At 51.2% G+C, this 15,576-nt stretch overlaps 2 protein-coding genes across 2 annotated transcripts; one reads left to right on the top strand and one right to left on the bottom strand.

Moving 5' to 3' along the window:
• Positions 1-39: 39 nt before the first annotated feature.
• Positions 40-4,705, bottom strand: BO97DRAFT_366692 (RNA helicase aquarius). Its single transcript, XM_025692625.1, has 4 exons — positions 4,406-4,705; positions 4,234-4,334; positions 714-4,181; positions 40-660 (listed from the first exon to the last, which is right to left on the bottom strand). Exons 1-4 carry the CDS (start codon positions 4,639-4,641, stop codon positions 206-208), a joined length of 4,260 nt encoding a protein of 1,419 aa, XP_025552821.1. The 5' UTR covers positions 4,642-4,705; the 3' UTR covers positions 40-205.
• Positions 4,706-4,981: 276 nt separating this feature from the next.
• Positions 4,982-7,313, top strand: BO97DRAFT_322054 (THO complex subunit THO1/HPR1; the record flags this gene model as incomplete). Its single annotated transcript, XM_025691286.1, has 7 exons — positions 4,982-5,221; positions 5,284-5,362; positions 5,416-5,534; positions 5,594-6,265; positions 6,327-6,476; positions 6,536-6,849; positions 6,908-7,313. Coding segments are annotated over 7 exons (1,980 nt in total), but the record flags the coding sequence as incomplete, so codon positions are not given.
• Between the last annotated feature and the right edge of the window lie 8,263 nt (positions 7,314-15,576).

The raw sequence follows: 15,576 nt of genomic DNA, 5'->3' as shown, positions 1-15,576 counted from the left end.
CCTATATAATAAATATACGAAGAATCGACAGGAATATTTGTCATGACCGTGGCTTCATTGAAGCGCTCAGTCTAAAATCACACGTTCATATATTCGCTTCCCGAGGGAATCAGGGTACTTGTAGTTATAGAAAGCATACATAGAGACGTACATGATGGGTAGGTGGATTTCCAAAAGGGCAGATTGTCGACCTCTGGCACTTGATTCAAGCGCCCGTGAGGGTATGTTCGTGCAGGGGATCATCGTCCATATCTTCGCCGGTGCCCATCATGACTTCATCCTCATCGACCACCTGATCCTCATCGGCGAGCTGCATCTCATTGTCTATGGCGATGTTCTCTTCGCCCATAGCTTTGAGCTTGGCCTGTGTCATCTCGAACACATACTGTCCAAGATGCTCGACGCTCTCCATCGACGTGCCCTGGACATCATCATCTTGCAAGCGTGTAGAGGGGAACATCTCGCCCGGCGCAAGCATGAGCTTATCCGGGCGCTGGAATAAGAGGTCGAAAGCGGGCTTAAGTTCGTAGCACGACTCAAACACTTCGCGGCGACCGAGGATGTAGAGTCCCAGCCGGGCGCGTGAAAGCGCAACGGTTAGACGGCGGACATCGCGGAGGTATCCGACAGTACGGGTTCGAGTAAGCGAAAGAATGACGTCTGCGATCGGATCAGCATCCACAGAGTTCATATCAGATATCGGAATGACTTACAGTCGTTTTGTTCACCTTGGTATTTGTCTACCGTTGTAACAATCTTAGGCATACCGAACAGTCCATTCTTGGCACAGCGGTGGTTCAAAACATCCTTGATCAAGGCCGTTTGGCCGGCGTACGTCGAAAGGATCGAGATCTTTGAGGCAGGGTATCCAAGGAGACGCATGTACTGGTAGATGGCGACGGCGTATTCCGCTTCGCCCAGATTCTGGATGAAATGTGGCGTGGGTTCTCGCTCACCGTTGCCTTGGTAGTCAGGGACGTTGATGAACTGGTAGTCAAATTGAAAACCAGCATTTGCCCGTTTGTATTCCTCAACTGTCTCCACCGTAGGAAGGTTTCCGAGTTCTTTATAGCGCCACTGGAAGAGTTCCGCAATACTTGGTCTGGCGCGGCCCTGTTGGTCAAGCGTGATAACAGGGACCCCCAACCTCACCAATCGGAGGAAAAGACTTTGCTCAAAATGTGCGTACTGCCTAAAGGCCATATTTTGGATGATGGGCGAGTTCTGCAAGTGATCACCACAGAGAACCACGCGCTTGAGAGGAAGCTCTCCATTCTTCATGTTCTGCAGTGCAGTGGGAACGAAACACTCGATCTCCGTGATTTGTGCAGCTTCTTCCATGATGACGTTATCATAGTGGAATCCCAGATCAGCAATCTCCTGGCGCCGCATTGCTGCATGCGTTGATGTCATGGCGATTATCCGCGCTTCCTTCACAAGGAGATAATTGGCCTTGTCTTTCTGTTGACGCAGGATCTCAAACGGTCGGATATCTTCCAGCTCGGCGAAGATCTTGTCAATATGCCGCTGGCAACCCTTCGCCACATCAAGCACAGTCTCTTTCGAAGCGGTAGGCTCAAATACAGGCTGTGGTGCGTTGGCGAAATAGGCATGGAACGGGAAAGCTGCGATGACTTCCTCACTGGAAACATTCTCGGCACGTGATTGATCCCAAAACTTAGCCCATGCAGGCTGAATATAGACTGTATTGAAGTATCCGGCAGTTTCGCAGGAGTTGCCATGGGCGCCTTGTGCTCCAATCGATGCTGCTAGCCGTGCGACCTCGCTGAGGAAATAGTTGCGGTTTTCAAGGAACGACTCTACTCGTCCATACTTGCTGTAGTTCGAATCGGTCTCTAGCTCTTCCTCACCGTGACCGAGACGGAGAAGGTGACGTTCGTCAATGTCAAGAGCCACAATCTTCTGGAAGAGCTGGTTCAATGCTTGGTTACTGTGAGCGATCAAAAGTGTGCGCTCATTTGGGAAATCGTGATAGATATTGTTGATGATCTGCGTAGCGACATCAGTTTTGCCAGTGCCAGGAGGGCCAACAATGACAGTCAACCCGGGCTGGGTTCCTGACGCGATAGCCTCCACTTGCGCCGGGGTGAAGCGCACTGTGTTGAGTTTGGGGGCATCAATCGGATAAGGCCCCGGATGTGGCGGTTTGTATGTCGAAACACGTAGCGACTTGGGACCTGATGCCTTTTCTGATTGCTCCTTGCGCCGCCTCTTTGTGCCGGCTGATGGAGCTTGAGTAAGCTCTTCAACATATTCTAACACATACGGAGGGCCGAAGCTGGATGTCTCGGTGGTCGAGGGCTCGATGGTCCTACCGGGAAAGCTTTCAATTAGATGCTGCCAATCCAAGAATGTATCTCGGAAATCGACAGACTTGAGTCGATTGGGCAGTTCGGTGTATCGAGCTCCGGCCGGGTCCCCGTAACCCAAGAAAATATCCTGAATCCAGGAAGGCAGCGTAATGTCTGAGACGATCAGTTTCTGCATAGTGTCGAGAATGGATTTGAAGTTATTTTCTCTTCCCTTCCTTCTCGCAACCACATTGATCGACGTGTAGACGTCAGGCTTTCCTCGCGCAAGTGCATCCTTGTCTGTTTTGAAAGCAGCGGGATCCAGGTTGACCAGTAATTTTCGAACACGAGGTTTGTGTTTATAGCCATTCGACTGACCCGAAGAAAAGTCTCGCAGAGGCCGACCGTTTTCATCTAGCACCTGAACTATCTCCGCCGTTCGGAGGTGTGTTAGGCCGGGAGTTTCGGGCTCGCGAAGTCCAGACTTCACGGCTCCATCCGACTTCACGGCCAGAAGGAAGATAACATCATCTGGGCGCAGGGATTCCCATTCTCTTCGAATGTGATCCGCCAACCTGCCCACTTCGATAGCGATCTCGGCCCGAACAAACGCAGGCTTCGCAGAGCCGACCTTAGGGGGTGCGACTTCGATTATGGCGGGCTTTGTGATTGGTATAGCCATCCTCGAAAACCCATCGAAAGTTAGAGTCTTGCCATCGCGACTTGCGCGGGGCTGCATCCGCTTGATAACTGACTCCATATCTTTCCGGATCTGGAAGAACGCCTCGGAGCGGTATAGGAGAAATGAACGCCAGAGGAAGTCACCAGTGCTAAGGTATTGAAGGTTCAATTTGGGGATAGCAAGTGGTGTGGACCCATCGTAGTTCTCATTGCGTAGTAGTGCAGGATCATAGAGGTTCTCCTCCGTGGGAACAATGCTGAGCTGCGAGGCAGCTTCCTGGAACGTCGGCTTCCGCTCATAGAACGAGAGAAGAATCTCCAGATACAATTGGCGGTTAGGCGTTACTTGCGACTGTTTAGGGTACTCGGTCCGGAACCCGAGATGGCTGCAGAGGCTCTGCAATTCGGTTTCCTCCAATGAAGCCAGCTGACCTTCTAATTCGGAACGTTGCTCAATAGAACCATAGTTAGACAGGGCCAGGATCATAAGTTTGTCCTTAAAATATTTCATAGATGTCCTCTGCAACCGAGCCAACTCCTGGCAGTGGACATCATACACCGACTGGGAAGACAGAGCCTCTCCAGTGAAGTCGTCGATGGCAAACGACGCAAAGTGCTTCAGTAGACCGCAAAGGTCGCGCAAAAGCGCATTCTCGGGCGAGCGGTAGAGTGGTGACAGACGGATCACCGCCAGGAGGTTGAGGTCCTTCAACAGTGTGTTGACGTAGCGCCTGGTGGGAGGCTGACTTTCAAGATCAATGAGAAACTCGAGAAACCGCTCACAGTATCTCAGGTTCTGCGTCTGGTCTTTATCGGCACCGTTCAACCTGCGGAGAAAATCCAGCACCATCGTGTAGAGCCATGACCTCTCGAAGCGAATCTTAGCCTTGCCGGCCTCGTCCGCTGCGTCGTACCGCTTCGCTGCTGCTCGCCAAGTTTTCTTCAGACCAGGGCTCTTTGCTAGTAAGGATTCTCTTGCACCTTCGCTGGAGAGGTTGTGCCAAATGGAAATGGAAACGAGAGGGGCGCATTCTTTGCGGATCAGGGTATTTTCGACGGATTGGAAAGCACTAATAATGAAAGAGACGATCGACAGTCGTGGGAAGGCATCAAGGGAAGGATCAATGCTCATTGAGAGAATTCGATGGAAAAGGTTCGAGAAATCGTCCGGACGATCGGAGAAGACCTCTATATTTCGATCAGCAGGTTAATCAAATGCTCATCCAAATGTCAGACTGACCCCATATCGGTAAGTGTTCGCGCTGCTTGACACTCACAATCAAGACGAGCAGCAACACATGGTAATTCGACGCATCTTCAGTGTAGGTCGGCCAAAGATACCTAGTTGCGGGTTAGCCATCCATTCATTCCGAGGCCGGTCGGGTGAATCTCAGAAAGATTGGCGCGCATACTTCTCCAGGATGTTCAAGTTCTCCAACGTGAGAAGCGAGCGGAAGCCAAAGTTCTCGGCCTCGAGGGGATCCCAGATCTCCTTTTTGATGACATCTTGCTTGACTTTGCGGGTCTTGGAGCCCTCCAGCCAGTGGGATTTAGCCAGCTGCACCCAGGCACTGTCTTCCCGGAAATCGTCCACGCTCGGTCTGGAGTCAAGGCCCGGCGCCATCGCCTGACGTGTCTGGAGGCCCATTCCTAGACGTAGGGGAGGAGGGAATGGAGGAGAGCGGGGGAGGGAGAAGAAGAATTGCTTCAACTGGACTCCGGAACGTGGGCTCCGATGTAACTGCGCAAGTGGTCCGTTGCGGCGGGATTGGGAAAGCTTCTGGCGCGCGCCTACCGACAACGCATTAACCTCCAGCGGTTAGGACCCGCAGAGCCGCAGCCAGTTACTCGTCACTTGTCAGTCATTTCCGCGCGGATTGTTGAGGCCTTCCTGTGCAACTCCTTCGTCCCTCCACCCCTATTCCTTCTACTTTTTCTTTTTCTTTCCTTCTCCGTCGTCTCATCCTCATTGCTCCGCGCCTTAAAGTATGGCTGAGGTGGACGTTGGTGCGATCCCCGTCTACAGGAGCTTGATCGACGAGCTCCTGTCGCGCGCCGAACATGCGAAACCGGAAGGGCAGATCGAGCCCCCTTTGACCGAAACACAACTTGGAGACTCGTTCTGGCTCGTTCAAGGCGAGGATGCGCAAACTGCAAAGAAGTTGGGTCAACAGACTCAGCTCGCCGCGGTAGAAATTGCGTTCCGAGAGAAGTTCTACAGTCTCCTGGTACGATCATCGCATTCCACGCCGCGTGTCCAAGTTCTTGTCTGATATTGAATTGCCTACAGGCTACCACTTCAATCGACGAGCCCTCATTCATTAAGATCTGGAACCTCCTCGATATCATTTCAATATTCTCCGACAATGGTCAGCTCCCTACTCTGTCGCTTCGCTACCGGAATCATCCTGACTGTGTGTAGAACAATGTGAGCCCGGCTTGATATTCTGGTTAATAGAAGAGTTGCTCGACAGCCAAACCATCGATGGTTGTCGGAAGGTTTTTGATTATCTGGAATCGCGAAGAGAGCGGAACACAAAGGTAGCGTTTGATCCACCGGTCTACTTTGTTTCCATCGCAAGCGCTCACGGTTCTGGAAGAAACATTTCAAACAAAAAAGCCTAATCATCTTACGGTCTTGCAATGAGCTACTACGGAGGCTCTCAAGGGCAGAAGATACTGTATTCTGTGGGCGTGTATTCATCTTCCTGTTTCAAAGTTTCCCTCTGGGAGACAAGAGTGCCGTCAATCTCCGTGGCGAATATCACACGGACAATGTTACTACTTACGATGAGATTGTGAAAGCTGCCGTCAGGGAGAATAATGACCGAGACGTGGAGATGGTGGACGATAAGGAAGTGGAGGGAACCAGGGAAATAACTGAAGCCTCAGCGGCGGCAGTTGGTGACTCCCAGGCAAACGAGCTAGAACCCCCTGGCACGCCTAAGGTGATTGTCTCCCAGGCCAAAGAGCAATTTGAGGAAAAAGCGGTTGATTTGGACGCCCTTTACCCCATATTCTGGAGTCTCCAAGCATACTTCTCTGCTCCAACCAAGTCATTCGACGCGCAGCATTTCGCGGCCTTCAAATCTGGGCTTGAAGCCACAATCGCCACCTTCAGGAACGTGAATACGGATCTCGAGACGTCTAGCAGCATCAAGTCTTCGGAAGAGCGGAAATCCAACAAGCGCAAACGAACTGCGGATGGACAAGAGATTGCGAGCAGCTTCAACCCCAAATACCTGACAAGTAGGGACTTGTTCGATCTCGAGGTAAACAGAAGACCTATATACTTTTATGAGCAGATTTGGAGAATCTAACTTTCCCCCACAGGTGAATGACACCGCTTTCAGAAGACACGTGCTTGTCCAGGCTCTCATCCTTCTGGATTTCATGCTCTCACTTACCGCGAAATCCAAAGCCAAGCTTGCCGACTTGACTAACAAATCGGTGTTGTACGGATTTTTGCTAAGCGAAGAAGATGTAAGGTGGCCCCTTCTTGTCATCCAGTGTACATTAGGAAAGGTCGCTGACAGCCACAGGCTAAATGGGCGGTCAAAATGCGAAAGTCCATCGAGGAATATTTGCAAGAAGGTGCCGGCGGCAAATTCTACTATCGGATGGTGGACACCGTTCTCTCAAGAGATAAGAACTGGGTGCGATGGAAAGCAGAAGGCTGCCCATTGATCGAAAGACCGGCTGTTTCGGTGACCGAATACATCGGCGCTCGTGAGCGTGCCACTAGGTCCTATGCAAACAAACGCATTCGCCCTTCGCCTATGGGCTCGCTCAGTCTCCAATTTCTCTCCGAGGGGGAATCCTTAGCGGGTATGGAAAGGCTAAAGGATCCGGAAAGGTAGGCGCTTCGAGGAGTTGAAGCAATACAGTAGCATGTGCTGACGTTGATATGTAAGATTTGCGGTCCCTGCTGCAGACTCTCTTATGATGAGCATCATGGACGACGAGTCAGATTTCGACAATCTCGAGTCGAAAGAGGAAAAAGATTATGCCTTGCGTTTGAAAGCGAGCAAGACCTGGCGCATACTACGACTTTCCGCGAAAAGCAAACTTGCGGCATTTGACAAGATCGAGGACGGCAAAAACCTGAAAATCCTCTTCGCCACGGCCCAGCCATCTGATGGAACACCCCAGGCCCTGGAAGGTACCCTTCAGGCCTCAGAAGCCACAGCATCGGGGAAGCCGTCGGCGGAGGGCGAATCCGCTGCACCAGCGCAAGAGCTTGGGGCCACGAACGCTGATGGCGGGAACACAACCGTTGCCACCGAACAGACTCTGGCCGATCCCAAGGATGCAATCGCGCCAGACAATAAGGTGATGTGAAGAACGCCACGTATTCGCATGCACGGAGTAATTGGGGCACAAGCCCACCTGTGAATAAGTCTGATTGGCGCCCTCAAAGCCGATGCCTACGATCTTACCTCTTCTCTGGACTTTGTGGCTGTATGCATCCGTATCACCACGCTAGTTGTGGGAGATTGGAGTAAGGAGAGGTGACGGATACCTACCATCAGTATCGGTGTCATCGAGCGACAACAAATACACTCGGCCTCAAGCCACCGGTTATCTAGCAGGTGCGTTGCACTTCTGCCTTGAGCCAGCTGGGCTAGCGTCAGCCGGGATTGAGAGAATGAGAGTAACCAAGCAGGTGATGGATCGCATGGAGAAGCCAGTTCTTGTCACGAGGAAATAGGAAATTACGGCGGTGGGTCTGGATGCGTTGATTGGCTTTCTGGGACTCGTTGCCATGAGACCCGGTGTTCCTCCGGACCGTTAAAGCCCAGTAAAGTACCAATTAGTACCATTCATGGGGTTAGGGTGGGTGAAATGAGGTTGGATGGCCTTGGGCCTAGAAAGAATAATGGGACTGGGTCCTGTGTGCCCCCATCTTACTTGGTTCTTGGATGGCCCTTACCCTGTTTGAGGCACTTCTCCTAGCCCTGTGGCAATAGCACGGCGGTGCTCTTCATGGTTGGACTCCATCTTTTCCTTTGTTCACCTGTCCAAAAGGTCACGCCCCTACTTTCTCCTTGGCTCTTGCCTGTATCCGCAGGCAGAAGAGGAGAGGGGCCGTTCATGACAATTCAGATTTACGATTCGGCCGAGTGAAGCAGGTCTGAAGCGTGATTGGGAGGACCATAGCAATGGGGGTAGAGAGGAAGCTCGAAAGAGGGGAGGATGCGATGCTGGAAGACAAGAATGGTGCAGCTCACCGGAGATTGAAGGTTCTTCAGGCATCCACTGCAGCCCTAATGGGGAACAATCTCCTGGCGGTTCGCAAAATGAGGGTTCGAGAAATTCTGGGAGAATATCTGCAGGCGGCCGAATCGGGGTCCTCTCGGTGATAGAGTACACGAAGCACGAATCAACGACTTGCTTCCTTAGATGATAGTGATGACCCAATGATTTAAGCTATGAGGGGACACATTTCTCGATGATCAGCAACTTTAATTACCTGGAGAGTTCCTGTGTCATTCGTCAATCATCAAGCTCGGTCCCGTTGTTCGAAGTCATGAGGGATGAATCATTAGGGCGGAATGCTTGACACGACCGATGACAGCATTGAGTGGTTGTGTGGTTCTCTTGTTGATAATGCTATGCGAGATTGCAGTGTCATGGCTGGGGCTAGTGCGCATCAATGTGTAACTTGAAGTTTAATTAGATTCCCCGCTCTGGTTCATTAAGCTCGATCCATAGCTTGGTTTGGTATATTAACGGTCGATTTTCATGAACTATGGCTGTTCGTCTTTGAGCAGGAAAGAATGAGATCCTTGGTGCTTGCCGACTCGTTGGTGGTCCACAATGAAATTCGCAGATACGGAAATGCATAGAATATGGACAATAATGAACGAACAACCAGGGGTAATGTCGTTAGGGTCCTCAAAATCATTGGACGCCGAAATTTCCTGCTGGGCCAAAAACATAACAGAGCACATCTTGTACATAGGACTTCATCGCAAGAGCGCATTGCTCATTGCGGCATTGCCATCTAATATTATCCAGTCCGGGTATTATGACATGATGTCGGACGAGGATCTTGTGCGACCCAGACCCATGGCTGAATTGATTGACTGTTCTCCGTAAAGATAGGGTAAGGATACGGGCTGTCACACGCTTGCGACACTGCTGGGAACCGACAAGCCGTTCATGATTAACTCGCCTGTCATGATCGCGAGTCAGGGATGTCTTGAACTCTATAGTGACAGGAGATCCCCCTGTCCGTCGGATTGAACTCCCCCTCCCCTGTCGGGCTGCCCCCTTTCTTTGTGTGTTCAATTCAATTCATCAATGTGATACGATCGTGATGAACGTCATCAATCTATTCCTGATTATTAGGCGGGGTTTTCGTAGTAAGCAGATCCAGCATCAGGATTCAGGGGGCTCGAAGGGGGTAGGCGGCTAGAAGAATGACCTCGATCCAGATAAAACGTCATCTGGAGGAGTTTTATGTACTGTACGCAGGTATTGTAAGCATGCAATACTGCTGTCTACTTTGTGCGTCTGTGTGTTGGACAATTGATGGCGAGATCATCGATGAACAATCCATAGAATGTCCGTGGTGCACGTTTCAAGCAGGCCGGTGTCCCCCGCACAGACCAGCAAGACGGGAGACCAGCCATACCAAGGCGTCAGGACGGCCAGGAACTTGCATCGGTACGGCGAGCAATGAGTTCAAGACTGGCTGGCTGGGGGGCTTTTCCTCCTCGGGACAACCCGAAGGTTCCCAGCTTTACAGGGCACAACCGTACCGTGCATGGTCTTCGCTAAGTTGCTTGTTCGCTCTGGCATTGCCCGGCCGTTTCGCCCGCCTTTCACACTCTTCGCTCCACTGGACCCGGTAAATGTCTTATTTCCATTCTGGGAGGCCGCTTCACTGCTTCAGCAACCAAACGGCAGCCCCCGCGGAGCTTGCGTAATGGGATGCAATCGGTGGAATCCGTGGAAACGGTGGAAACTGGAACTGGGCGGCGCTTCTTCAGTCTCCACCTGTAAGTCCGATGGTCGTTCATTCCCACCAGGGATCAATCCCGAGATCCCATCGTCGATGCAAGCATACTCCCGGGACTGGGCATGGTCAATTCAGGCTGGCTGACGGGCTGAAGTTGGGTAAGATTGAAGGGGTTTCTTGGCATCACGCGAGGTCTTGGGAGAGATTAAAGTTGGTCCTGCCCAATCTCTTCGCATCCACTCGGTTCATTCGATCCGCCTCGATTTGCTCTGGGCCTCGGACTCTTGAAATCTTCTTTTCCCCGCACGGTCGCTACACCAGTAGGAAGTGCCCGATACTCCTAACTGGTGGTTTTCCGCTGTGCTTGGCTCTTGCAGCTGGGATCTTCCCTCCTCTGGGTCCTCCGATCCACTGTAGTGCTAGATTACGCTGCCGTTGCCGCTGGTGCTGCGAGGGACTGGTCACTGGAGAGATTGGGGAGCAGGCCCCTGGTACCCGAGAGTGCTGTTTCCTGGACATAGCGATGATCTTGCCTTGCTGAGCTGAGAGATCATGCCACACCACTTTAATCCACAATTTGCATTTTTCCCGTGAGCAGGATACTACATCACGAAGGATCCACAGCTTCTCAGCATCTATTGAGTAGGATTCGTGGAGGAAGGCAAAGATGGAGTGAAGGCGAGATCGACAATGAAGGAGGAATGGACGGGGACGGGGAGGGGAAAAGAGTGGAAGACAATGAAGACAAACATACCATGGCATCGCACCAGTAAGAAAAAAATAAAATATAAAAAAAAGGTAAAACTCAAACACAAACAAACGTCCACGGCAGGAGCCGAATACGGACGGGACCAGCCCAAGCCCCTTCTTCTTCTCTGCTTCTTCTTCTTCTCCCCCAGTGATATCAAGCAGCAATATAGTCGGATCAAGTGAAGACTCCGAAGAAGTCCTGTCTGACATTTTGACACTATGGTACGGAGTCCTCTGTTGTATCCGTACTCTCTCACTTACTCTCTGCCTCGGGAAAATTCTCTCCGTGCCGCCGGATATGAAACAGTCTGTGCTTCGGTCTACAATTGAAATCTTCCAGTACGAGCGAGCTCATGGCGTTAGGGTCCCAGATCAGGATTCGAATGACAGTGATGATGCAAGGAACAAGGAACAGCTGCAGCTGCCATCCAGTTCAGGGGGGTCAGACGGCTTAAGCAAATGGCTCTTCTGTCGCTTCTACTTGATTCTTGTTTGTATGACTTCAGTAACAGGCATTTCGTATAGTAAGCACCGCAGCGACGAGACCATTAGTCTCGCTCTCCGAGCTCTATCTTAACCGGCTTGGGTCAAGTGGAGTTTCATCTTTGCCTCGCAATAAGGCGAATCACTCACTCGTCTCGGTCTGCTACAGTACATCAGGGCCCAGTTCGCTTCCATGTGGCTCTGTCCTCTTTCAGTTGGACATCTTGGGTAGGCTACAGTATTTCCCATCTCTGTTCACCATGTAATGAGGTTTCGTTTGTCCACTGTAGTACGGCGAAAGGTGTTGGGAGTTTGAATACATTGTACGCCGTAGTCGGTTTGAATGATCTGCATGGGATTCTTGAATCAGGAAAAATATATACAATCTATACCGTAATGTTGGCGATAAACCACACGACGCATGTTTGACGGCTTTTCTCGTGAACTTGGCCACATTACCCCGTGACCCTCTCTGACTCTGATCTTTGTTCGTCTCCTCTCTCCGCCTCCCCTAATGGAAGCATGCGTAAAAACCTCCTATGGCAGCTTATAGTCACGGAGGCGACGAGTAGACTCTTTTAGGCAATTGGTCGGCACATCATACATATTTTCTCCGAGGCTCACAGGTACCTACAGACCGTATTCCATTCTCCACATCGCTTTCATCAGCCATCCACTATCTTTCTTCTCGCAACCGACAGGACACAAGTCCCATTGTCAGTTGTCAGGACTGTAAGCTAGGTCGATGATGTCGAGGTTGCGATTACCGCGCGTGCTCAATTGTATGATTATCATGGGTAAGTATTAGCCAATAGCTACTTCACACTCTATCTTCAATGGTGCAGGCAAGGTTTCTGCCCCACCGGGACTTTTCCACCTGTCGGGTTCATTCAATCCTGCCCAAGCTGTGTCTTTTCCCGCCCTTTTTTTAAATTTTTTATTTAATTTTTCTTTCTTTCCCTTTTTCCCTTCAAAAAGCATCTACTAGTTCATGATTCTTGATTTCGGTTATTTTATTTTTATTTTTATTGATTAAATTTTATTTTTAAACTTTCTTCCCGCTTCTACTCTATTGTACCGAGTCTTAGACAAATATGCTCTATCATTCATCTGGCTGGGTTTTCTCCCTTCATACTATGATGTCTTTCCCATCCTTTGTCCTAGACTAACCACTGCTGTTCTTTGAGGAATTTATCTAGGGTGGGCTTCCCAATCCATCGGTACCATACATAATTACTAGCGATCAGTAGACTGGGGACCAGCGTTGGAACCTCAGATCGGTAGCTTGAAAGGGTCTAGTGTTCCATTGGCGTACACGCCGTTGAAGACGGTCCCTACCCTGTTACAGTAAAGAGTGTTGAGACTCTTTCTCTGTTAGCTCAATTCTCCGGAGCTGCAGGTCTCTCTCTACATCGCTATCTATCTATCGCTTGCCTGAGTTGCGAGGGTCATCGTGTTCCTGCCAAACTCCACTGGAGAATTCCTACCTTCCCTTTTCCGCTGCCCGGGCCCCTGAGCTTTGTCCTGTCCTTCCTGTTCCTTTCTCGCTTTATTCTTACCGAATATCTCCCGGGTTGTTTCATACTCGCGTCGGGAGTGGAGCAAAACGTACATCGGTCTCACAGCCCGGCCGCTCTGTGGTGGCTTCCGCTCTGGTCCGGTTCATGGAACAACAAGTGGAGACTGGAAGGGAGGGAGAGCAAGACAGAGAAGAGACGAGTAGAACAAAGTCAGTAGAGAAGTTATTCAGCTATCTTGCTCTTTCTCTACTTTTTTTCTTCGTATTTCTTTTTTTTTTTTTTCTTTTCTTTTTTTTTCGGGGGGGGGGGGGGGGCAACTGCATCATTTCTAGCGTCAAGCTTGGTGTAGAACTTCAGAGAATGGCCTTGAGTGGCAGTCAGTTTCGAGCAGTGCATGGTCCGCTTGGTGGTCCTGACTTGTTTTACTTTCGGGCCACACTAACTCCATGACTAAAACCCACGCCAGCCTCGGTCCAAAGACTAGCGAGGGACACTAACCCGCTAGCGATCCTCTCTCTCTCCTCCCAGTCTCTCAAGTTCCAAGTCTAGCCGGTACCTTCTCCTCCTCCTCTTCCTCCAGTTGCTTCGGCCGCAAGAGGCTCGAAACCTCGGCGCATCCTGCAATTATTTTTCTCCGCAAACCCTGTCTGACCTGGATTTCTATCGCTTGACTCCCCTCTAAGCCTTCTTGGGCTAAGGGGAGAACTTGCAAGAGCCTTAGAGGCTGGAGTGAGTTGCCCCTCTCCCTCGAATAGATACCACCAGCGCCCACTACACCGTCACTCAGTACGGAGTACCGAGTCTGGAGTACCCAGTTAGCTTCCCCCCTCTCCCCTTCCCTTCCCTTTCGTCGTCACCCGTCAGATTGTCAATGTGCCAGGCATCAGATTGTCAGACTATGCTGCAGCACGAAGTATCATATTCATGATTCTATTGATGATAACAACCTCGGCCTCTTCCTTCACCCTGTCCGCTTGGGCTCGGTGGAGACCAGGCGGAAATGCACTTCCTGACTTTTGCACACAATACGAACGCCCTGTCGAGAAAAGCCCGGTATACTCTTGACCGGTACCTGAGATGACAGTCTGGTAAGGTTATCGCTTCAACCAGTATTTTTCCTGGATCGTACCCAAGATGCGATGACCCGATGGACGGTTTGTCGCCCCGTCCCCACCCCGAGATTTCTTCTCCAGAGCCGCGGTGTTTGCCTTAGTTGACAAGATGCCAATCTAATTTCCTGTCAATCTTCTACGATTTGACATTGATCAGATTCATCCGGCATCGTTCTCGCGGAAGAGATGGCAGGGGGCGTCTGCGTCCGCTCAAAATCCATCTCCCCTTTTATGTAGTTGCTCCCCCCCCCCTTCCGTCTCCGTTCTCCGTGACAGTAGCCCCTGTCTGATGATCCCCTGGCTAGCTCCTCAAGCTGCTCGCTCTTCCCCTCTGTTTCTCACGTGTCAATTGTTTCACACCACCGGACTGTTGGTGCCATGGTGGCTAAGGAGGGTGGAGATATCGCTAAGTGGCTCTTAACCTAATCCTCCCCCCTCCCCCACTCTTCTGTCTCGATGAGTCGATCCATGCCCGGTGTCCGGCGGATTATGGAGCACAACGCTCGACTAGTGCTGTCGGCAGGACTTCCACATGGTGACATGGTGCGTACCGCCGACTGCCATCTTTGCTGTCGCAAGGGGAAGACGGCACACGATGACTGGGTGAGCCAGCTCGAGGACCAGGGTCTATTCGACCCTTTCCAACTGCGGTTGGCTGAAGACCAGGAAGGCCTGTGGATTCGGCACTAGGAACGACCTGTCCCAGACTGTGAATGACCCGCACGATGCGATGCAGAGGTCGCGGGCGCCGGTTCCACGTCGGAAAATTTACAATCAATGAGGAGCGCGGAACATGAATGGCATAGGAACGGTTGACGATTGTCCCTCCGCCTCATCCATACCCTGCGTGAGCTCTGGCGAGAATCTCCCTCGTTGGACCTCAAGAGCCACGCTTTTCTAGGATCCTCTGCATCATTCGCCCACAGGGCTGTCAGTCCCTCTTCCGTATTTACGCCCGTATGGAACATCTCGAGTCGACCCTCACTTTGCCACTTTCCATTGCCCATGAGTTTGGCCCTAATACGGATACTTCTCTCTTTCTCTGGACCATTCCCGTCTACAAATCTCCTATCATAGTCACCACCTTCCATCGCGTATTACCTTCTTTGATAGCGAATCTCTTGGTCTTTCAATTGTAAGCCGAGATCAGAGTCAACCTTCGTCTTGCGGTGTGATAGCGACAGGCTATTGGTGCCTCGGAGCGTGGTCATCTCAGGCTCCTTCGTTGGTCAGGGCCGTGTCTGATGACGACGTTCCCCAGCAAGTGTTCCAGCTACTGTTATTACAGCTGCTGTCATGCCTGCTGTTGCTGACTAGTCGACCACAACGAGAAGAATACGACGACGGTGGCAGCAGCCAGACAGGACTGGAACCTCCTATCCATTGTGGCAGCATCCCCCGGTCCTGAGTCCAGTCCACCCCCCAGCCCGTTTTGGATTCCCACTTCCACCCTCGTTCCCACCTCCATTCTCATACCGGCTCTGGTCCTGGATAACTCAGTAGGCGCTCGCCTCCGGAGGTTAGTTGACAATCGTAACATGGTCTGGGATCTCCGTGTACCGAACCTTCAAGCTGTGACCCGTTTCAATTAATTTCCTGTTTTCTTACACTCGTTCCTGTCGGTTCTAGTTTCATTTCCCTCATTCTTTTGAGTTTGTTCTCCGCGTTAGCATCTGGCATCTACCTATCGTTTGCTATAACACCCTGTACGAAAACCTGAAGATTATTCGTCCCTTGCCCTTCCCCCTCAC

This window comes from Aspergillus homomorphus, assembly GCF_003184865.1.
Source record: "Aspergillus homomorphus CBS 101889 unplaced genomic scaffold BO97scaffold_12, whole genome shotgun sequence".
In the NCBI taxonomy this organism is placed as follows: Eukaryota; Fungi; Ascomycota; class Eurotiomycetes; order Eurotiales; family Aspergillaceae; genus Aspergillus; species Aspergillus homomorphus.
The sequence above is the reverse complement of the archived record's forward strand: the minus strand, read 5'-3'. Positions and strand labels throughout refer to the sequence as shown.

What these genes read in the sequence shown, in the direction of transcription:
- BO97DRAFT_366692 (XM_025692625.1), bottom strand. Translation starts at nt 4,641, where the DNA reads ATGGGCCTCCAGACACGTCAGGCGATGGCGCCGGGCCTTGACTCCAGA. An exon ending in CGAACACTTACCGATATGGG is followed by an intron (nt 4,182 to 4,233) that starts GTCAGTCTGACA and finishes ATCGAAATATAG; the next exon opens with AGGTCTTCTCCGATCGTCCG. An exon ending in CCAAGGTGAACAAAACGACT is followed by an intron (nt 661 to 713) that starts GTAAGTCATTCC and finishes ATCCGATCGCAG; the next exon opens with ACGTCATTCTTTCGCTTACT.